Source organism: Dipodomys merriami, unplaced genomic scaffold, assembly GCF_024711535.1.
Source record: "Dipodomys merriami isolate MVZ:Mamm:240054 unplaced genomic scaffold, mDipMer1.0.p SCAF_50, whole genome shotgun sequence".
In the NCBI taxonomy this organism is placed as follows: Eukaryota; Metazoa; Chordata; class Mammalia; order Rodentia; family Heteromyidae; genus Dipodomys; species Dipodomys merriami.
Genome location: NW_027206069.1, coordinates 165502 through 188775, shown reverse-complemented (window position 1 = coordinate 188775; position 23274 = coordinate 165502). Strand labels below are relative to the sequence as shown.

The window sequence follows — 23274 nt, the reverse complement described above, 5'->3', positions numbered from 1 at the left end:
TGTGTGTGTGTGTGTTATGTGTCTGTCCTCAGTTCCCCAGCGCATCTGCACAGGTCGCTTCTCTTACATATCCATTACGTGATCGGTTGTGTGTGTGTGTGTGTGTGTGTGTGTGTGTGTGTTATGCGTCTGTCCTCAGTTCCCCAGTGCATCTGCACAGGTCGCTTCTCTTACGTGTCCAGTTGTCCTCAGAGTGGTCAGAAGAACCTTGGGGCTGGGCTCCAGCCTCATCCTAGATCCCTGGCCCCTGAGCTATTTAATGCACTGCTCCTGCACTGCAGCCCTGTGTATGCAATTTGCTTCCCAACCTGTCCTGTTTTGGAGGACAGCCGGGGCCCTCTCACCTAGTGCCTTTCCTGGGAAGTGTCCTGGAGATGTCCTTCCAGATGACCCTGCTGGACATCCCATTAGTCTTCGCCTAGCCCCAGCAGCCCAGTTGAGGGGACAGCAGTTGGACAGATGAGATCTGAGAATCATGGTTCAGAGCCAGTCCAGGTAGAAAATCTGTGACTCTTATCTCCAATTACTTCCAGAAAGGCAGAAGTAGAATTATGGCTCAAGTGGTAGAGTGCCAACCTTGAGCACAAAAGTTCAAGGACAGTGCCCAGGCTCTGAGACCAAGACTCAGGATGGGCATCCAAAACAAGGAAAGCAAACCCTAAACAATAGGAGTCATAGGAGTCCATGGTATTGATGGGGTACGTGAAATGATGGGGGCTTGTGGGCATAGAGGATGCTCCTGGGCTGCAGGGCTGAGGCTAACCTCAGCCAGTTTGTCTCTAGGCTTCGGAACTTTGCTGTCATGGGGCAGGCAGGGAACAGCAGGCGGGGCTGTACTCCCCCTCCCCCCCCCACCTCTGCTGCCCACCCTCCCTACACATAAACACACACACACACACACACCTCTGCTGCCCACCCTCCACTCACACACCTCTGCCGCCCACCCTCCCTACACATAAACACACACACACACACACATCTCTACCGCCCACCCTCCACTCACACACCTCTGCCGCCCACCCTTCCTACACAACACACACACACACACCCCTCTTCCACCCACACCCCCCAACACCCATCTCTTCCACCCACCCACACACCCCCTCCACACCCCTCTGCCACCCACCCTCCACACACGTACCAGAGTTCCTGTGCTGTCCAGCGCCTGCCTTGCCTAGCATTTCCCCTCTCTCAAGCCCCTCCTCTCTGCTTTATGCTGAGTGACCTGTCCATTAGACATTTCCCCATCTCTCCAAGTCCCATGACCACCCCAAAGGTTCAGTTGACTGTGGCACTTGTGGGTTTAATGCCTATCATTTTCCTCTAGGCAAAGAAACGCTGATCCACGGTTCCTGTCTCCATAGCCCATTGTCCCCATGTCTCCCTCACTCAGTACCTGTGGTCTTGAGTCCACCCCTTTACTCTCCATGAACTCCCTCCTCTGTGCTGGGAGAGCATCTCCACCCATTAAGACCTCAGTCTCTAGGCCCGGATCAGTCCTCTTGCACACCCTAGGCCCTGCTCAGCCCGCCTGTGCATGCCAAGGCCCAGCACAGCCCCCTTCCACCCCATGCACTGGGGCCTGCCCCGGTTCCGCTGTGCTAAGCTAACTTCCTGATGACTGGCCTGTGGCCACATAGTTGTGTGTGTCACCACCGGCACTGGTGAGCTCGAGGGGAAGCTGGTCCCTGACTGGCCTGTGGCTGCGTGGTCATGTGTGTCACCGTGGGCGCTGGTGAGCTCGAGGGGAAGCTGGTCCCTGACCTCACTGAGGGGTAGTGTGAAAGGACTCAGAGGCTAGGCCTGTGGGCCCCATGCCTGGGTTTCCCTGCTGGTCTAGATGCAGCAGTGGGGAACTTCTCTGTGGGTGATAGACCAGGGGTTGGGAGAATCCTAAGGCTGGTGTTAACGCAGCTGGTGCTGGACTGGAAGGCAGGTCCTCCAGGGAGGGTTCCTGCCAGTGTATGGAAGTGGGCAGGGCCATCCCTCCACATGGCCCAGGGGTCTCCAGCAAAGATGACCCAACTTGCCACCCACCACATCCTCTGCTTGAGGACTTCAGGATACCAAGGACCCTGAACTGGGTGTTCCGGGAGTAGCTGGAGATGCAGTCAGAAAGAAGACATGGGAAGGGTCGTCTTTGGTTTCTGGGGCCTTGCAAAGAAGGGCACTATCTGGGACCAGGACTATCCCTGGGATATCCCAGGGCAGTGGAGACAGGAGGAGCTGTCAGGTCCTGTAGACTCCACTCAGATTGGTGAGAGCCAGCGTGAGTGAGAGGCAGTGTGCAGCCTGTGCCGCTCCTGTGCTGCCCCACGGGACTCAGCCCCAGGGCCCCAGGCTGCACCAGAGCCCCCTGTTTCTTTTCCTTCAAGGAAGGCGCTTGTTTTCCCCAGTTGTTGAGCCTGGTTTCCTAAGCAGTTTCTCATGGTCCTGAACACCTTTTTGAAAACAGAGAGATCTGTGGAGAGTTGAGCGCAGGCTGAGCTGACTTCAGAGCTTTGCTTTGGTCGGTGGGCGGCAGCAGCATCTGGTGGGCTGTTTGAACAGGGGTGCCCTGGTGCTTCAGAGCCAAGCCAGGTGGCTGTATCCTGGCTGGAGTGAGGACTGGCGCTGTCTAGAATGGCATTTCAGGAGTATTCCTGGCCTTGGGTTACGGACCCCTGGCTCTGAAGATAAGTCAGCTGTGAGGAGCATGCAGGTGCAGGGGTGTTATAGAACACAGAGATAGGCTGGGAGCAACGCTACGGTGAGACTGCCCCCAGCCCACAGTAGGCCTAGCCTGTGCTGGCCAACCTGAGACCCCGTCTGATGCAGAACATCTGCTGGCCCACCCGCACCTCTGGCCTGAGGTATCCCCATAGAGCGGCAGAAGGCTGGTTTCTGTCCTGTCCTCCCAGTGGAGGAGATCAGGATTTCTAGGGCAAGAGGCCCAGCCTCACCTGAGGTCCTGCAGAGCTGGCTTTGAGGAGGCACGGCAGCTATGCCTTGTCAGCTGGCCTCGATCTGATGGGCTGTGGTCCACTGCACACCCCAGCTGCAGCAGCCCATGGCCAGGATGTGGCAGGGCTCCGCCTCCGGAGCAGGTGCTGGTGTGAGCAGACTGTTCTCACTGCCAAGACTGAGGTCACTCTAGGTAGATGGTGAGTGCTTGGAACTGTGTCTGCAGAGTTCGGTAGCTCTGCAGTGTACAGCAGATTGTGTCCTCTGAATGCACATGGGCACATAAAAGCCCAGGAGCAGCTCAGTGTTCGTATAGACCTGCAGCTAACCTTCCTGACAATCATGGTAAAAGCCATGTGAGCTTTCTTTCTCTTCCCTCCTTCCCTCCTTAACTCCTTCCCTCCCTCCCTCCCTTCCTCCCTCCCTCCCTGATCCTAGGCTTGAACTCAGGGTCTTGGTGCTGTTCCTGAGCTTTTTTGCTCAAGGATACAGCTCTACTACTTGAAGCACAGCTCCACTTCCAGCTTTCTGGTGGTTCATTGGAGATAAGAGTCTCATGAACTTTCCTGCCCAGGCTGGCTTTGAACAAACGCAGTCCTCAGGTCTCAGCCTCCTGAATAGTTAGGATTATAGGCGTGAGCCACCAGCGCCCAGCCTATGTGAGCTTTCTTAAAATTTATTTGCTGATTTAGAGTTTGTACCACATATCAAGCATCAAATTAAAAAAAAAAAAAAAAGACCCATAAAACCTAACATCTGGATCTGATTAGGTGACCCAGAGGCAGCTTCCCAATTGCAAAGGCCCGCTCGGTGAGTCTGAAAGCTGCCCACGCATGTTTCCAATGCAGCATAGGGCCCAGGGCAGTGCTGGGTCTGGTGCCGGGCTTCGCTGCCCTCTCTGGTTTGCTGAGCACTCTCTCTGACAGGGTTGGCCTCAGGAGCTTGTCCATCCTGTGAGCCAGCCCCACTGGAGGCCTGGCTTGTGCTGGTGGCCTCCCCTCCACGGTCCTGGGACAGTGGGTTTCAAGGGTTAGGAGGCTGGTCAGGCACCACTCACTGACCTTCAGCCCCACCATCATTCTGCTTGGCTGGTGCTCAGGCCCTGGGCTGGGGAGCAGGCATACTCAGGCTGACGGCTTGGGGCCTGTCCCTGAGGTCTTGCCGGGGACATCCGAAGCCAGGTGGCTTATAGAAGCTCCTCTGTGCCCACCCCAAGCCTGGTACTGACTGTCCCTCGGTCCAATGTCCCCCCATGACTGACTGTCCATCCAGGCCCCTGGTCCTTCTGTGTCCTGCTTGGCCTCCTCTCTGCAGTCTTGTTTCTTGCCTGCCAAGCACACTCCCTGTGCCTGGATGTGAGGGCTGCTTGAGGTGGTAGAACTTTCTAGAAACCTGTCCCCCAGGTAATGCAGCACCCCTCCGAGGGCGGCCAGGTGTTGAATCTCTGCAGCAGCATTAAGGAGGCCTCCGTCAAGGTGGCTGAGATCTGGATCGTCTCCTTGTCCAGCCAGCCCATTGATCACGAGGACAGCGCCATGCAGGCTGGGCCCAAGACCAAGTCCACAGGTGAATCTGTGCCCCCTGCCCTTGCTACCCGGCACACACCACTTCCTGGCCATGTGTATGTTGACCAGCAGGATGGTCCAGAGTGGCTGGAGAGTTTGGGGGAGAAGCAGAGCATGTTGACCTGGGAGCTCTGAGGCAGCGCCGTGTGTTGTGGGGCTGTGCTGTGGCCGTGAGAGTCACGTCCTGAGTGCCTTCAGTGTGGAGGCCTCGAGGGGTTGGTGCCTTGACGGGTGCTAGTCCTGTCGTGGGGGGCATTCAGCGGCTGTCAGCCACTGCCACCCTCACAGCCGTGTCACTGTCAGCTCTGCCAGCCCCATAGCCGTGTGACCTTCTGTCATGGGCTCTCGCAGTCTGGGCCACGGGGCTGGAGTCCGAGTCCCTGTTTGGTGTGGGCTGTCTCCTTGTAGTTCCCCTGCTTGCAGGGACCACCTGTGGTTGGATCATCACCTTGTTGTCATAGCATCAGGCGGAATCTCAGGGTGCCTTCCCTTCCGTTTGTTTATTCTTCAGATAACTACTCAGAGGAGGAGTATGAGAGCTTTTCCTCGGAGCAGGAGGCCAGCGATGATGCTGTACAGGGGCAGGTAATGGGCGGACCCTGGAGGCCCTCATTTCAGCCCTCGCCATACACAGTTGTGTAGGGTTGAAGTGTCTTTATGTGTCCAGCTCCACACACTGAGTGTGTGGCCCCTCGGGGCTGTGGGAGGCAGGAAGGATGGGCACACCACACCCTCAGTCATGTGTGTGTCTTGCAGGATCTGGATGAGGACGACTTTGATGTGGGAAAGCCCAAGAAGCAGCGGCGATCGATAGTAAGAACGACGTCCATGACCAGGGTCGGTGGAAATTGGATTTACTAACATTAGGGGAGGGCTGGGCGTGGTTTGGGGGTGTGGAGAGGGTGGAGGTGGCGTTGCCTGAGGTCCAGGGATGATGGGCCTGGGTGTGGAGGATGCGCAGACCTCTTGCAATGGCCTTGCAGTGTGGCGCCATGGCTGGGGTGGCCAGCGGCTGCCTACGGCCCCAAGCCAAGGCCAGAGGAAGACCCTCTCCAGTTCAGCTTCCAGACACACCCTGTGTGTGGCAGAGTAACTTTTTTTTTTTTTTTTTTTTGGTTCCGGTCGTGGGACCTGAACTCTGGGCCTGGGCGCTGTCCCTCAGCTCTTCAGCTCAAGGCTAGCACTCTACCACTTGAGCCACAGTGCCACTTCTGGTTTTTTTTCTTTTTGCTTATGTGGTGCTGAGGAATCAAACCCAGGCCTCATGCATGCAAGGCAAGCACTCTACCACTGAGCCACCTTCCCAGCCCCCAAAGTAACTTTTTGTTGGTTTGTTACCGGTACTGGCTTGGGCACTGTCTCTGAGCATTTTTGTTCAGTCTAGCATTCAACCACTTGAGCCACAGCACCACTTCCAATTTTCTGGTGGTTTATTGGAGCTAAGAGTCTCATGGACTTTTCCTGCCTGGGCTGGCTTTGAATCACAGTCCTCAGATCTCAGCCTCTTGAGTAGCTAGGATTACAGGCGTGAGTCACCAGTGCCTGGCACAAATAAAGTTTTGTTTTGTTTTGTTTTGTTTTGTTTTTGGTGCTAGTCCTGGTGCTTAAACTCAGGGCCTGGGCACTGTCCCTAAAATTCTTTTGCTTAAGCCTAGCACTCTACCACTCATGAGCCATGGTTCCACTTCTGGCTTTTTTCTGCGTAGGGGCTTTTCTGCCCTGGCTGGCTTCAAACCATGATCCTCAGGTCTCAGCCTCCTGAGTACCTAGGATTATAGACATGAGCCACCAGTGCCTGGCACAATAATGGTTTATTTAGGGCCTAGCCTCTGGTTCTGTGGGCACAGGAGGTGGCTGTCAAGTCTTTTCTGTAAAAGGAAAAGTTGAGGTGTGTCTCAGGTTCTTCTCAGCTGGCACAGTGTTCACAGTGGGCACCAAACCCCTTTGGAGCCCAGTGCTAGCTAGGCTGCACTTCTGCAGGACTGCCCCCCTTCAGCAGCTGTGAGTGAGGCCATGAGGCTGCTGTGCCCATAATGTAGGGGGAAGCCTCAGCCCTCAGTCCCCCTCAGCGGGAAGACAAAGAGTCGCCCTCCCTGGACAGGGTTGGCATTGTAAAGGGACTGAGGGACTGCCTCGTGGCTACCTGCTAAGCCTGGCACTTTGGCCATCTCCGTGCACACACCTCCTTCAGGCCTGTGTCTCCTGGGAGGCTGGAGTCACGAGAAAGGCTGTGCCGGCTGCCAGCAAAAGTACAGAGCTCAGGACTGTCAGTTCCCCCGGGCATTCTAAGTCTGACTTCAGCTTGTGCATTCAAATGTTGCAAACACACCTGCAGCTACACTTGATAGCCTTCCACATATTCATCAGAATTTCAGTGATTAAGTTGAACCTCCTCTCCCCTGGCTGCCACCTCGAGGCTCAGGCATGACATCGCTGCTGATGGGTCTAGCTCCCGTGTCATTTCTGGCTCTGTGCTTCTTGTCTTGCAGCAACAGAACTTCAAGCAGAAGGTTGTGGCACTGCTACGGAGATTTAAAGTGTCAGAAGAGGTGAGTACCCAGGCCTCTGCCCCAGCGGCCACCGTCACCAGAGCACTGCTTATCAGGGGGCCGTCTGATAGTCTCTTGATTCCAAATTGAAACGTCCAGAGGAGGACAGATGAGCATTGATGTGCTCATTTGTTTTATAAATAGACATTATTTGTGGAGTGGTTCAAATTTATAGACAGATCAAGAAGAGAGCTCCCATGGTCGCCCCAGTACAGTCTGCCTTGCCCGGTCCCTCTCCCCCCGCCCCCCCTCCCGCTTACCCATCCCCATCTTCCCCCTCAGTACAGCCTGCTTTGCCCAGTCCCTTCCCCTTCCCCCTCAGTACAGCCTGCCTTGCCCAGTCCCTTCCCCTTCCCCCTCAGTACAGCCTGCCTTGCCCAGTCCCTTCCTCTTCCCCCTCAGTACAGCCTGCCTTGCCCAGTCCTACCTCCCACCCAGTACAGCCTGCCTTGCCCAGTCCCTTCCTCCTCTCTATCACCCCTCCCCAGTACAGCCTGCCTTGCCCGGTCCTACCTCCCCCCCCCCTTACCATCCCACCTTCCCCCAGTACAGCCTGCCTTGCCCAGTCCCTTACTCCCCCCACCCCCCCAGTACAGCCTGCCTTGTCTGGTCTCTACCTCCTCCTTGCCCTGCTCCAGTACAGCCTGCCTTGCCTGGTCCCTAACACCCCCTCAGTACAGCCTGCCTTGCCCAGTCCCTTCCTCCTCTCTACCCACCCCTCCAGTATAGCCTGCCTTGCCCAGTCCCTAACCCTCCCCCCCCCCCCCCCCCCGCAGTACAGCCTGCCTTGCCTGGTCCCTACCTCCTCCCTCCCCCTCCCCCGCCCCGCCCTGCCCCAGTACAGCCGCCTTACCCGGTCCCTAACCCTCCCCCCCCCAGTACAGCCTGCTTTGCCTGGTCCCTAACACCCCCTCAGTACAGCCGCCTTGCCCGGTCCCTAACCCTCCCCCTCCCCCCCCCCCCAGTACAGCCTGCCTTGCCTGGTCCCTAACACCCCCTCAGTACAGCTGCCTTGCCCGGTCCCTTCCTCCCCCAGTACAGCCGCCTTGCAACTGACATACCATAGAAGCTTGCATAACTTTCATAAGCAAAAGAAAAATACCTTGGCATTTTTAGAGCAGTCATGATTCTGGAGCTACAGTGAGAGAAGGTACTTGTTTTACCCCAAAACAGCACTGTCACCTGACAAAGCTCCTCCCCTCCCCCAGTAGTTCTGCATCTGCACACATGAGGGCTATGCCCTATAGCAACAGAGTTTGAACTCAGCCCTAAGCACCCACATTCTGGCTGCTCTTCTCAGGAGCAAGTGTGGAGGAGGTGCTTCTCAACCCTGCTGGACCTGTGACCCCTCTGGGGGCACCACCAGCCTACCTTGCTCGAATGGTTGGCCTGGCATCAAGTCTTACACTAGTTACCTTGTGATTGAACAGTGGTACTCCCAAGCAGGTTCTGTTTGCTAGCGAGGTTGCTAGAGCACCTTTCCTCCACAGCTCCCTTCAGATGTAATGGTTCTGCCGTGGCTCTACCTCCATGGCAGGGCTGAGCCTGAAATATGAAATAGCGCATCCTGTGAAACTAGGCAGAGGTGGCCATACTTGCAGCTCTGCATGCCTCTAGAGTTGGAGATGTAGCAGAGGTTAACCATACTTGAGCCCCTTAGAGTTGCAGCTGGGTACCCAAGGAACAGTGCGTGAGAACACGGGAGCAGAGCTTGAAAGCCTGTGCTCTGGAGGCCTGTAACTGGCAGGGCAGCATGATAGGCTGAGCTGTCTTTGGGGCCATTCTCCTTTCTTCCTATAGAATGGCGCTGGCTTTCTCCTGTGCTTACTGCTCTCACTCAGCACAGCCTCAGTGTTCTCCCAGACACAGCAATAGTTGTCTTATGATTGAATAGTGGTACTCCCAAGCAGGTCCTGTTTGCTAGCAACTTAGCATAGGTGACCCAGCCAAAAGTGTTACATGTCTTTTTTTGTGTGTATGCCAATTCTGGTGCTTGAACCCAGGGCCTGGGTGCTGACCCTTAGTGATTTGCTCAAGGATAGCTCTCTACCATTTGAACCGTAGCTCCATTTCCAGGTTTTTGTTGGTTAATTAGAGATAAGAATCTCATGGAAAGCCGGGCGCTGGTGGCTCACGCCTGTAATCCTAGCTACTCAGGAGGCTGAGATCGGAGGATCGCGGTTCAAAGCCAGCCCGGGCAGGAGAGACCATGAGACTCCTATCTCCAATAAACCACCAGAAAACCAGAAGTGGCGCTGTAGCTCAAGTGGTAGAGCGCTGGCCTTGAGCTGAAGAGCTGAGGGACAGCGCCCAGGCCCAGAGTTCAAGCCCCACAACCGACAAAAAAAAAAAAAAAAAAAAAAAAATCTCATGGAAGGCCGGGCACCGGTGGGTCACATTCAGGAAGTTGAGATCTGAGGATCGGGGTTTGAAGCCAGCCTGGGCAGGAAAGTCCGTGAGATTCTTATCTCCAGTTACCCATCAGAAAACTGGAAGTGGTGCTGTAGCTCAAGTGGTAGAGCGCTCACCTTGAGCTGGAGAGCTGAGGCACAGCGCCCACGCCCAGAGTTCAAGTTCCATGACAGACAAAAAAAAAAAAAAACAATCTCATGGATTTTTCTGCCCAGGCTGGCTTCAAACTACTCATCCTCCCAAGTTGCTAGGATTCTAGGCATGGCCACTGGTCTCTGACTTGTACTGCCCCTTTGACTATAAATTTCACCATTAACTCACTTTTCTCTTTGGATTCCACAGCAAGCAGTCAAGAGGGCCATGAGCCCTCTCAGAGCTCCACTTAAGGGATTTCTTCTGTCAGGTACCCTATTTTGTCACTTAGAAGAACTCCCATAAAACAGTCGGATACAAAGTTTTCTTTAGCCAAGTTCTTGCCATGTAATAGTAAATATCACCTTTCCTCCTGCTTCTAATAACATACTCCTCCTTTCTGTCTGAGATCACATCAGAACATCCTTCACCACATTTTTTTCTGCTAGCATCCTGTTCATGACCTCCTACGAAATCTTTGAGATTAGACTTTCAGTAGCACTCTTTCTGAGCTTCCCCCAGAGCTCCTTGCTTGCACCTCCTTTCATGGGCAGTGAATCGCAAACCTTTATAGCCTCCCTATCCATCTCTCAGTCCCAAGCTTCTTCCACCCTCTTAAGAATTTGTTGTGGCAACACTCTACTTCCCTATATCAATTTTTGTCTTAGACTATTATAGGGCTGCCCTAACTAAACACTTTAGGATGTAGGTAGTTTTGAAACAACCAAAATACATTGTCCACACCCTGAAGACTGCAAGTCCAAGATCAAGGATGTGGAGTTGGGAGGGTGGACAGGAATGTCCTTTATAGATAGTCTGTGTGTCCTTGCGTGGTGGAAGGAAGGACATGCTCCTTCAGCCCCTTTTATAAGGTTGCTACTCCATGAGAGCACCTCCCTGTGCCTTCCTCCCCTCCCAGAGACCTCCCTCAGGGAGACCTGTGCCCTTGTCACCCTCCAGAGCTCCCCCCCTCAGGGAATAGGCTCTGCACCCACAGGCCTTGACTGGGTGTGGGGGCCTCTGGGAGGACTGTGCAGAATGGTGGACCCAGGTGAAGATGCCCTTGGAGCCTGGGACTCAGTTGAGAGGGATCTGCAGCAGTTTTCATTTAACACAAGTAGTGTGCACTGTGTGCACAAGGTGAGCCACACTAGACTGTGACGCATAGTGAAGCTAGAAAACTGTGTGGGGAGTAAGTAGAAGATGAACAAGTGATGAGACATTGTCCTAGACCAGGGCCCTGCTGCTGCTGTGGTGCCAGTACCCTGGTTGACCGAGGACACACAAACTCTAACCAGTCTCTATCTGTCTCTTCTTGTTGTTGTTGTTCCAGACCTGGGGCTTGAACTCAGGGTCTCGAGCTCTCCCGTAGCTTTTCTGTTCAAGCTTGGTACTCTACCATTTGAGCCATACCTCCATTTCCAGCTTTTTGCTGGTTAAGTGAAGATAAGAGTTCTATGGGCTTTTATGTCCAGGCTGGCTTTGAATCATGATCCTCAGCTCTCAGCCTCCTGAGTAGCTAGGATTATAGGCGTGAGCCATGGGTGCCTGGCTTCCAGCTGTCTTGTAGAAATCCTCCAGCTGGTCCTAAAATGGATGTGTAGTGCAAGGGACTCAGAACAGGTTGAAAAAGAACAAAATAAAAAAGCTGGGTGCTGCAGGTTCATGCCTGCATGTGATCCTAGCAATGCAGGAGGCTGAGATCAGCCTGGATCTGAGACTAATCAGGTCAGATCAAAAGGAAAAGTGTGTGTCAAGTGGTAGAGGGCCAGCCTTAAGCGAAAAAGAACCAAGATTGTGAGGCCCTAAATTCAAGCCCCAGTACTGGCACCAAAAAATAAAATAAAAACATTTGCACAGGGCTGGGAATATGGTTTAGTAGTAAGAGTGCTTGCCTAGCATGCATGAAGCCCTGGGTTCGATTCCTCAGTACCACATACACAGAAAAAGCAGGAGCAAAAGAGAAAAAGAAAAACATTAATACTTACCAATTGTATGTCTTGTTACAACAATCTACGGTGTCCAAGATTTATCAGGGGAGTGGGGTCCAGCCTCTAGGAGCCAATCTTTCTATTAGTACAGCTCATTTTCAGCAAGGTGTCAAGACCCTTCCTTGGGAAAACAATGGTCTTAAACAGTGGCTGTTGGAGAACTGGATATCCATGCATATCAGAATTAAATAAAAATCCTTCCTTACACTATTTTAAACCCAATAGATTAGGGCTGCATCCATGCATGTAAGCTAGGACTGTAGAACTCGTGGAAGCTAGGGGTATGCTGTTGTGACCTGGGCTGGGCACCATAATTTAGCACCAAAGGCAAGCCTCTGTGTATGTGTGTGTGTGCGTGTGCATGCGCACACACAAAATAAACTGGAATTCAGCAACACTTTTTTCTTTTTTTGCCAGTTCTTGGGCTTTAACTCAGGGCCTGGGGACTGTCCCTGAGCTTTTTCATTCAAGGCTAGGACTCAACATTTGAACCACAGTGTCACTTCTGGCTTTTTCTGTGTATGTGGTACTGAGAAATCAAACCCAGGACTTAATGCATGCTAGGCAAGCGCTCTACTACTGAGCCACATTCCCAGCCCAACTTTTTTTTTTTGGGGGGGGGGGGTCTGGTCATGGGGCCTGGGCGCTGTCCCTCAGCTCTTCAGCTCAAGGCTAGCGCTCTACCATTTGAGCCACAGCGCCACTTCCGGCTTTTTTTCTTTTTGCTTATGTGGTGCTGAGAAATCGAACCCAGGGCCTCAGGCATGCAAGGCAAGCGCTCTACCACTGAGCCACCTTCCCAATCCCCAGCCCAACTTTTGTACATCAAACAGTGCCACCAAGAATATGAAACAGCAGCCCACTATACAGAAAATTTTTGCAAATTATATACTGACAAAGGGCTTATACAGAACATAAGGGTTCTACTCATGACCCATGACCTGTAAACATCCAGTTGAAAATATTTTGTCTTATTTTTTCCCCCTTCCTGAGGTTTGAACTTGGGGCCTGGGCACTGTTTTTGTTTTAAGGTTAGCACTCTCCCCTTTAGCTATAGCACCACTTCCAGCTTTTTTGGTAGCTAATTTAAGGGTCTTGCAGACTTTCCAGCCTGGGCTGGCTCTGAACCACGATCCTCAGATCTCCAGCCTCCTAAGTAGCTGGGATGACAGGCGTGAGCACCAGCCCTAGCACAGGTTGTCTTTTTGAGACCAGTGCAGCCACAGGTACAGTGGAGCTCAGGTCCACCTGGCTCCTGCTTCTGGCTCACTGTGCCTCGTGACCTTCAAGGTACTGGAAAAACATGTGGAGTGATACTTAAGGATTACCCTAACCAGCCACAAGGTAGATCCTGGAGACATAGGGAGTTGGGCAGAGTTGTGGAAGATCTCACACACAAGGCCAGTTCTGTGTCCAACCTGCAAGAATTATGACAAGAGGTTAGTGATGAAGGATCTAAGGCCCAGGGTCATTTCTGACTGCGAGTGCAAGCAGCTCAGTGACCGCTTCCCAAGCCTGGGCCTGCCTTGAGCTGGAAGCAAATGCAATCACCATTGTAGGCATCTTGGTCAACCTTGATAGTAAATTACCTTTTGTTTTAAGAAATGAGCTATAGTGGCACAAGCCTGTAATCCCGGCCCTTGGGAGGCTTAACTGGAAGCTTGAGCCTGGGCTACTAAACAAGACTTAAGAAAAAATAAAGCCAGGTGCTGGTGGCTCACATTTATAACCCTAGCTATTTAGGATTCTGAGATCTGAGGGTCATGGCTCATAGACAACCTAGGTAGGAAAGGCTGTGAAACTTATCTCCAATTAGCCACCAGAAAATTGAAAGTGGAGCTGTTGCTCTTTTTTTTGGATACGGTCGTGGTCCTGAACTCTGGGCCTGGGTGCTGTCCCTCAGCTCTTCAGCTCAAGGCTAGTGCTCTACCACTTGAGCCACAGTGCCACTTCTGGCTTTTTTTTTCCTGTTTATATGGTGCTGAGGAATCGAACCCAGTGTCTCATGCATGCAAGGCAAGCACTCTACCACTGAGCCACCTTCCCAGCCAGTTGCCGGTGGCTCACGCCTGTCATCCTAGCTACTCAGGAGGCTGAGATCTGAGGATCCCAGTTCAAAGCCAGCCCAGGCAGGAAAGTCCGTGAAACTCTTATCTCCAATAAACCATCAGGAAACCGGAAGTGGCTCTAGCTCATATGGTAGAGCGCTAGCCTTGAGCTGAGAGACAGCACCCAGGCCCTGAGTTCAAGGCCCCACGACTGACAAAAAAAAAGTGGTAGAGTGCTAGCCTTGAGCATAAAAGCTCAGGGACAGGGGGTGAGGATTGGGGGGGGGGGGCAGGGGGAGGCTGGGAAGGGATGGGAAGGGTAAACAAAGGAGGAGGCTATAATGCTTGATAAGAAATATACTCACTATCTTGCCCATGTAATTGTAACCCCTCTGTACAGTATTTTCACAATAAAAAAAAAAAAGCTCAGGGACAGCACCCAGTCCCTGAGTTCAAGCTCCATGCTGGGGTGGGGACAGGGGGACCCCACACACTGCTGGTGAGAGTATACAGGGTGTAGCTGCCCCAGTGGAGATGAGGGTGTGTCCACACCATGACTGCAAACATTCAGGGTCATGCCAGCTTTATCTGCAGTAGCCATACTTGGGGACCAGCCAGATCTCTGTCCTTGGCCACTTCCAAACAGACCATGTTCCATTTTATCCTGTTCAGAAAAAGGAACCATCCGTCTCACATGACATGTCTTGCTGTCTCCCATGTGACTCTATTTCTGTTGTCTGGTAGAGGCCAGCTCACAGGGCAGAGTCCCTGTTGGGCTGCCTGGAGGCAGAGAAGATGGCTATCCCGGGGCAGGGGACTTCTGGACTGAGGTAGCGATGGCAGCCGCACGCTGGTCAAACTCACCTTCCTTTGCGTCTTCCTGTGTGAGGCATTGTGAGGTCTGGGCGCCGTTCAAGCACCCTAGACAGACCTTGTGAGGTAGAAGAGTGACAGCACCTGGTTCCTGAGTTAGAATTCAAATAAATAGAATATGCTGGCTGCTGAGCATGGTTGGTCCCAGGTGTCATCTTCATCTCGAAGGCCTTTCTTCATTAGCTTTGGTCGGCCTGCTGGAGTTTGACAGCCAGGCCTGGACAGGCTCCTTACACGCGTCCGGCTTTGTTTCAGGTTCTGGATTCTGAGCAGGACCCTGCAGAACATGTCCCCGAGGCAGAAGAGGACCTGGATCTCCTCTATGACACTCTGGATGTGGATAACCCCAGTGACAGTGGTCCCGACATGGATGATGACGACAGCGTGCTCAGCACCCCCAAACCCAAGCTCAGGTGGGCCCCTGGGCCAGGCCGGGCTGGGCTGGGCTGGGCTGAGCTGGGGCTGGGGCTGGGGCTGGGGCTGGGGCTGGGGTGGGGCCGGGCTGGGCTGGGCTGGGCTGGGCTGGGCTGGGCTGGGCTGGGCTGGGCCGGGCTGGGCTGGGCTGGGCTGGGCTGGGCCGGGCTGGGCCAGGCCGTTTTTTGTTTCTTTGTGCCAGTATTAGGGTTTGGACTGATGGCCTGGCACTGGCACTGTCACATAGCTTTTTGTTTTTTTTACTGTGGGCTGGTGCTCTAGTACTTGATCCACATCTCCACTTCTGGCTTTCTGATGGTTAATTGGAGAGAAGAGTGTCACAGACTTTCCTGCCTGGGCTGGCTTTGAACCGTGATCCTTAGGTCTCAGCCTCTTGAGTGGCTGGAATTACAGCTGCGAGCCACAGGTCCTTAGTACCTTCATATCCGATGAGCCTAGCAGAGGGGCCTCTGTGCTGCCTTGTGGGATGGCCAGGTGCCTGCCTGGCTGACCTGATCACTGCAGGGAGGAGCAGAGGGTGGAGCATGCATCTGGACCTACAGAAGGACAAGTGACTCCTGATACTGGCAGGGTACTGATCTAGAATCTTCTGTGGGACAGTGGCTTCCAGGGACAGGTGTAAAAACATAACCTGACCACGTGTGCTCTCACATAGAGCAGGACCTAAGGAGTGACAGGAAGAGGGCTTCAGCTAGAAGGTTCTGGCAAGCCAGAGGGCAGGTGGGGTGTGGGGCTGTGGATGACTGTGGAATCCCAAGGCCCCCTTCTTAGGAGGGACTTTGACCTGCGGCCACAGATGGGAGCCCCAGCAGAACCCCTCCTTCATGGGAATGGGGAGAAGGCAGCTCAGCCTGGTCTGGAGGAGAAAACAGATCAATCCACTCATGTTTACTAGAGACCCTTTCAGGACTAGGGAACCTGGATCTCAGGCCAAGATGGCACCAGCTTATAACTGTGTGTGGCCTGGGCCTTTGTTACGGCTGCGAGGTCAGGGAGACCCCGGCGGTTAAAGAGGTTTGTTGTTGTTGAGCATTTAAAGTTAAAACAGACAGAAGCACACATAAGAAAGGTCATTAGAAGCAAGAGTACCGTTAACCCTGCCTCCCATTGCTGCCTACTGGTTGCATGACACGGCCCTGTGGCTGCTGTGATAGGACCACAGATGTGCAACTTAAAACATGTATTTCAAACTGGAAGTGGCACTGTGGCTCAAGTGGTAGAGCGCTCATCTTGAGCTGAAGAGCTGAGGGACAGCGCCCAGGCCCAGAGTTCAAACCCCACGACCGACAAAATAACAAAACAAAAAAACAACCCTATTATGGTCCTCATTCTTGGATGGCTCAGCCCTGTTCTCTGCCTGTTGTGTTGCTAGGCTTAGGTGAAGGCCCTGCCACTGACTCTTCCAGTGTGTGGAGCTTGACCTCCTGCAGCAGCGGGACAGAGTCCCTGCACAGCTCTTGCCCAGTGGAATGTCATCCTCACCATCTGGCAGCTACTTCTATATCTTGGCTCACCCCCCTGTAGCCAGTGTGTACCCCTCACATGCGTCTGTCCCTTCCGCCGTATCCCTCCTCTCCTCTGCCTGAATGGGTTCTCTGTTTGCAGTGGATCTGGGACCAGATTAGGTCACCTGCCTGGCACAGGTTCTCCCCATTGTGGGCTCTATACCATTGGCCACCCATGTTCTAAAGTGAGGCCTGGGTATCTTGGGACTGTGATTCTGAGTGATCGCACATGCATGGCACCTGTGTCTTTAGCTCTCCTCACCCTCACATCTAGGTGGGTGTGCCAGCTGCCACACGCAGAACTTTCCAGCTTGAATGTCTTTTACGTCTCTTGTGTCTCTCTCTCCCTCTCTATTCTCCTCCCTTCTCTCCCTCTTCTCTCTGCCCCCTTCTCTCTCTCTCCCTCTTTATCTCTCCCTCTCCCCCCCCCCTCTCTTTCCTTCATATTTCCTGCTGGAGATAGACATGTTTGATCCATATCTGATCTGGTTGCTATGGCCTGGAATAGACTGGCTGGTCTGCATGGTCTAGAATGACCTGGTTAGTCTGGATAACCTGAGATAGCCAAGTTGATTTCTATGTGGTCTTTGTGTGGTCTGGGATGACCTGATTGGTCTTGATGGGTCTGAGATGACCTACTTGATCTCTGGGTGGTTTGGGATAGCCTGATTGGTCTGGAATGGCATCTTTGGTCTCGATGGCCTAAGATGGTCTCCATCTGGGTGCGCCTGGATCCTCAGTGGTGCCTTGGTTAAGTCCTGCAGAGTCCTACTTCCTGCAGAGACCCCATGCTTACCACGTGAGCATCCCACGGCAGGATTGTGGCAGTGGGGCTGGTGCTCACATTCCTTGTCTTTCTGGCAGCTTGGCCCTGGTTAAGGCCATGACAGACAGGTTTTCAGGAACAGACACTTTGCAACTGATCTCACAGCAGGTGGACATGCCTGCCTGACCTGGTGCGCAGGTCAGGATTCCCTCCGAATTTCCACTTTCTCGTGCCAGATCCCGGAGGGTGGGTGTGCTCCCCAGGCTCTTCCCCCAGTGTCAGCACTTTCTGTCAATCTAGCTCGGTTCTCACCATCTGCCTGTCTGTGTGCTGTGGGGGGCAGTCTGGAGAATAATCCCTCCCTGAACCAGGCCGTACTTCGAAGGCCTGTCTCATTCCAGCTCACAAACGGAGATTGGGAGCATCCACAGTGTCCGGAGCCATAGAGAGCCTCCAAGCCCCGTGAGTAAGGCTGTGCTGCACAGCAGCCGGGTCCTTGGGTTGGGCGTGGTCTTTCTACCTGTCGTCCTGAGTGACGTGGGCTATACGAGGCCAACACCAGTAAGAGTACTCTTGGTGAAGCTGGGCTGTGCCCTGGACTCAGGGCCCTGCACAACAGGAGGTGGCCATTCTGGGATGACCCTTAGCCTACAGCCTGCAACCTCCTCAGGCCCTTGCCAGGAGTGCGTCAGCACCTGCCCTCCAGCATGACTGTGTCCCCATCTTGTTGCCCTCCCCAGGCAGATGTCCCTGAGAAGACACGGTCCCCAGGAGGCCAGCAGCCAAGCGACAGCATCTCTGACACGGTGACTCTTGTAAGCATGCTGCCAGGGCCATGCCAGCCTGTCCATGTGCATGGGCCACCAATTTATAGTGGCTCCACTGGGAGCTCCCTGTCCCCGGGCTGCCCTGGGCCCATGGCAGATAGCCAAGCTGTCCGTCAGTCTGGGAGCCTCTGCCCGCTGTGTACCCAGCTTCACTAGAGCCTCTGCTCCTGCCGCCCTCACGAATGGTATTCTGGAGATGCTGGGGCACTGTGCCTGTGTGTTAGGGCCAGGTCTCAGGCAGGTTTGGCCCTGGTCTCCTGGCAGCAGCTGAACTGAGTTCCCTAGCTGGAAGCCGTAGTATGTGGCCATGCCACATACTGGACCAGGGATGCAGAAGGCCTAATCATCCCCTTCCTCTAAGCCTGTGGCCCCACAGGCACGAGAGGCTCTCTGTGCTCCAGTGCATGTGCGCACGTGTGTTTCTAACTAGGCAGATACACACCGCTTCCTCCTTCTTTCCAGGGTGTATCAGACCCACGAGAGCCAGCAGTGCCGCCTGAGGACAGCCCAGAGGCTGAGACCTCCACCCTGGATGTGTTCACCGAGAGGCTGCCGCCCAGTGGGAGGATCACCAAGACAGAGTCTCTGGTCATCCCCTCCACCAGGTGTGGCCCCAGTCAGTACCCTGTCCCATCCCCTCCCCCCCTCCCCCTCCCCGTGTCACTGCCCAGGTGACTGGGCAGCACAAGTGGAGAGCAGAGCTGCTGTGGGTCCCCTGCTGCTGTGCAGTGGTGGTTTCTATGCCGCCGATGCCTGTGTGTCAGAATGCCCTCATGAGTTTTCAAGCACCCCTGACAGGTAGCCTCCATGCACGCCCCTCCTGTGTCAGCCTTGCCCTTCACCAGCACCCTTCGATCTGCACACATCTGTGTGTTAGGACCCAGTGTGGACACCACACTCAGCCCTGGCTGGGCTTCGGGAGCTTTTACCTTTGGGTTTTCTTTTATTGTGCTGGTACTGGGGCTTGAACTCGGGGCCTGAGTGCTGTCCAAGCTCTTTTGCTCAAGGCTAGCACTCTGCCACTTGAGCCACAGCCCTCAACTATTATTCTAGTTTTTCAGAAGGTTGAGATGAGTATCCAGGTTCAAAGCCAGCATGGGCAGACAAAACCAAAAGACTGGGGCTGGGAAGGTGGCTCAGTGGTAGAGTGCTAGCCTTGAGCTGAAGAGCTGAGGGACAGCACCCAGACCCAGAGTTCAAGCTCCACGACTGACAAAAAAAAAAAAAAAAGCAGTTAGCAACAAACTGTCAGACTGGAGGCATGGCTCAAGTGCTACAACACCAGCTACGAGTGAAAAAACTGGGCAGAGAGTACAAGGCTCTGAATTCAAACCCCAGCACGGTGTGCACAGGAAGTTTACAGCCCTGGATTTTTTCCTCAATAATATGCTATGGCCTCTGACCCTTTGAAGAGCTCAAAATTGGAGGTCCGCCCTCTACACACAGGCTGGATTGTACATCACTATGATATTCGGGACTTTCCTGAAGCAGGAATTTGTACACCATCATTTTCCTAGCAGGGGTCACAGGGACCTGGGTCAGACCCCTGGTGCAGTGACTCTGACAGTCCACATCCTGCATGGGCTCCCTCCTCCCCTCTCCCCTAGCTGTGAGAAAGAGCTGAGCACTGAGGCCCTATTCAGATCGGTAACAATGCGATTGTCCTTCCCTGCCCTCTACCTCCACTGCCCCATTTGGCCTACCTTGGTTCCCAGCAGGCCTGAGGTCAAGCCAGCTGGCCGCCGAGGCCGGAGCACATCCCTGAAGGAGCGGCAGCCTGCCCGGCCACAGAACGAGCGAGCAAATAGTCTGGACAACGAGCGCTGCCCAGACACACGGAGCCAGCTGCAGGTGTGTGCCCAGCACAGGGAGGGTGTGTGTGCACAGAGCAGGGAGCGTGTGTGGGGACAGCACAGGTGTGTGCACAGAGCAGGGAGGGTGTGTGTGCACAGAGCAGGGAGCGTGTGTGGGGACATCACAGGGAGGATGTGTGCACAGCACAGGGAGGGTGTGTGCACAGAGCAGGGAGGGTGTGTGGGGACATCACAGGTGTGTGCACAGAGCAGGGAGGGTGTGTGGGAACATCACAGGTGTGTGCACAGAGCAGGGAGGGTGTGTGGGGACATCACAGGTGTGTGCCCAGCACAGGGAGGGTGTGTGGGAACATCGCAGGTGTGTGCACAGAGCAGGGAGGGTGTGTGGGGACATCATAGGGAGGGTGTGTGGGGACATCGCAGGTGTGTGCACAGAGCAGGGAGGGTGCAGAGCAGACTGGAGTAGGAGACAATGGGTACTTGGCGAACTTGGAGGGTCTGCTGGCCCAGGGGCCCTCTGTAGACAAGGGCACTAATCATGGGTCCTCTTGCCTGGAAGCTCTCAGCCCTGGGGTGCATGTTAGCCATTCAAGTCTGTCCAGGAGTGCGGCTAGCTCAGCCCAGGGCTGCACTGAAGCCTTGTAGCTCTGGGGCAGGAAGTCCTGAGCTGGCAGGGTGGGTAGGTGTTGGCTCCTGAGCCCCCTGGTTATGGACGGCCTCTGTGTCTCCAGATCCCCAGGAAGACGGTGTACGACCAGCTGAACCATGTCCTCATCTCGGACGACCAGCTTCCAGAGAACATCATTCTGGTCAACACCTCTGACTGGCAGGGGCAGGTAGGAGGGCAGCTCTGTGGCCCACCCTCTGGGTGGACTGAGAGTCAGAGTGGTGTGGCTGAGGAGGGAGTGGGCTGGTGACGGTCAGGTTTGCCGGGGCCTATGTGGATTTCTCTGAAGTCGGAGCCTGATCTGGGGCTAGAGGGGGTGGGCGGGCGCTGTGCTGAGGCCGCTGTCTTGCCTGCCCCTCCAGTTCCTCTCAGATGTCCTCCAGAGGCACACGCTCCCCGTGGTGTGCACATGCTCCCCCGCAGACGTCCAGGCGGCCTTTAGCACCATTGTCTCGCGCATCCAGAGATAGTGAGTCTGCGGGCCCTCCCTCACGTTCTTGCCCGTGCTTGTGGAGGCTCTGAGCTAGGGGTGCACTGGGGGTGCCAGGCCCCAAGCCTCCTGCACCAGGTTCCACTCAGATTCCCAGTGGGTGTCTGGGCACTCGGGAAGCGTGACAAGGGGAGAAGCAGTCTCAAGTGGCCACCTAGACATCTTCAGAGGCCACACCTCCTGTCCCCCAGCCCGGGTCCATCCAGGCAGACCCCATCGAAGCTCGGGGCTTGTGTGGCAAGGCATCTGGGTTTGGTAGTTGCACGGGTGGGAACAGTGCGTCTGAGGGCACGCCTTCCCTGGGGCTCAGCTGGGTGGTCCTGGGCCTGGGACAGCTCCCCTGAGTCCTGTCCCTTTTCACCCCCCCTCCCCGGGGTTGCAGCTGCAACTGCAATTCCCAGCCCCCCACCCCAGTGAAGATCGCCGTGGCGGGAGCCCAGCACTACCTCAGCGCCATTCTGCGGCTCTTCGTGGAGCAGCTGTCCCACAAGACGCCGGACTGGCTCGGCTACATGCGCTTCCTCATCATCCCCCTGGGTGAGGGCCACGGCCGTGCGGGCAGGGGTGCCAGCACCGCTGCATGACTCGTTTTCTCCTGGGGAGATGGATGTGGTTTATGCTTTGGTAACTTTTTTTTTTTTTTTTTTTTTGTCGGTCATGGGGCTTGAACTCTGGGCTTGGGCGCTGTCCCTCAGCTCTTCAGCTCAAGGCGAGCGCTCTACCACTTGAGCTACAGCGCCACTTCCGGTTTTCTAGTGGTTTATTGGAGATAGGAGTCTCACGGTCTTTCCTGCCCGGGCTGGCTTTGAACAGCGATTCTCAGATCTCAGCCTCCTGAGTAGCTAGGATTACAGGCGTGAGCCACCGGCGCCCGGCTTGGTAACTTTTTTTTGCGGGGGGCGGGGTCTGGTTGTAGGACTTGAACTCTGGGCCTAGGTGCTGTCCCTTAGCTCTTCAGCTCAAGGCTAGCACTCTTCCACTTGAGCCACAGCGCCACTTCCGGCTTTTTTCTTTTTGCTTATGTGGTGCTAAGGAATCGAACCCAGGGCCTCATGCATGCAAGGCAAGCGCTCTACCACTGAGCCACCTTCCCAGCCCTTTGGTAACTATTTAAAGTGATCTAAGCTGAGTGCAGTCCCAGCACAGAGGAGGTAGAGGCAGGATGGTCGCAAGTTCAAGGCCAGCCCAGGCTGCATAGTCCCCCGAAAAATACAAAGAAAAAGAAAAAGCGAGACAGGCTGCCTGTGGCTCACACCTATAATCCTAGCTGCTCAGGAGGCTGACATCTGGGGAACATGGTTCAAAGCCAGCCTGGGCAGAAAAGTCTGTAAGACTCTTATCTCCAGTACACTACTCAGAAAAAGCCGGAGGTGGCTCTGTGTCTCAAGTGGTAGAGCACTAGCCTTGAACATCAAGGGGCTCAGGGATAGCGCCCAGGTCCTGAGTTCAAGCCCCAGGACTAGCAAAAAAAAAAAAAAAAAAAAAAAAAGGAAAAGAAAAAACCTAAAAGTGGTTTGGGAGAGAAGACAAAGCTGTCACCCAGTCAGCCACCGTGATCCATGCCAGCTTTGGTTCTGTGGTCAAAAATGGAAACAACAGGCCTTTTAGATTGCTTGAGTTCTTGGTAGCTCCAATAATTTTTTTCATTTATGTACTTTATCTTACGAGGAAACAAATCTTGATTTTTTTGACAAGATCTAGAGGGATGACTGACTTGGACCTTCCCGAGTGAGGGAAGCTGCGTCAGTGGGCCACGGAAGGCCACCCCAGAGGCACTCGGGATAGTGGGCCACGGAAGGCCACCCCAGAGGCGCTCGGGACAGTGGGCCACGGAAGGCCACCCCAGAGGCGCTCGGGACAGTGGGCCACGGAAGGCCATCCCAGAGGCGCTCGGGACAGTGGAGTTGTCTGGGATCTGTGTGGTGACTGTTCTGCTCTTGGCTCACAGGTTCCCACCCTGTGGCCAGGTACCTGGGTTCCGTGGACTACCGCTACAACAACTTCTTTCAGGACCTGGCCTGGAGAGACCTGTTTAACAAGCTGGAAACCCAGAGCACTGGTGAGATCCAGCATGGTGCCAGTGTTGGGGACGAAAGTGTTGGCTGCGGTGTGCGGCCCCCTTCCCCTGGAGACTTCTGTGGGCCCCTCGGAGCTGCCCTCTCGCAGCCTGATCCGCAGCCCTCCTGCCAAGTAGGATGTTTCTGGAGGGGTGGGCACTTGGCCAGGAGCAGGCCTTCGGGATTTGGAGAGAAGCTTT

General features: G+C 54.6%; 1 protein-coding gene across 8 annotated transcripts in view; it reads left to right on the top strand.

Moving 5' to 3' along the window:
* Positions 1-23274, top strand: part of Pacs2 (phosphofurin acidic cluster sorting protein 2) — a 77011-nt gene that overhangs the window by 42746 nt on the left and 10991 nt on the right. For 4 of the 8 annotated variants that reach the window (XM_069997418.1, XM_069997415.1, XM_069997421.1 and 1 more), the window contains exons 5-17: positions 4347-4509; positions 5020-5093; positions 5265-5345; positions 6998-7057; positions 14769-14926; positions 17591-17681; positions 17960-18034; positions 18509-18651; positions 19762-19897; positions 20592-20696; positions 20890-20996; positions 21400-21554; positions 22966-23076. In XM_069997418.1, coding sequence (XP_069853519.1) covers positions 4347-4509; positions 5020-5093; positions 5265-5345; positions 6998-7057; positions 14769-14926; positions 17591-17681; positions 17960-18034; positions 18509-18651; positions 19762-19897; positions 20592-20696; positions 20890-20996; positions 21400-21554; positions 22966-23076 — 1459 coding nt within the window. The remainder of the gene's footprint in view (positions 1-4346; positions 4510-5019; positions 5094-5264; positions 5346-6997; positions 7058-14768; positions 14927-17590; positions 17682-17959; positions 18035-18508; positions 18652-19761; positions 19898-20591; positions 20697-20889; positions 20997-21399; positions 21555-22965; positions 23077-23274) is intronic. The other 4 variants (XM_069997416.1, XM_069997419.1, XM_069997420.1 and 1 more) reach the window with 3 other exon arrangements.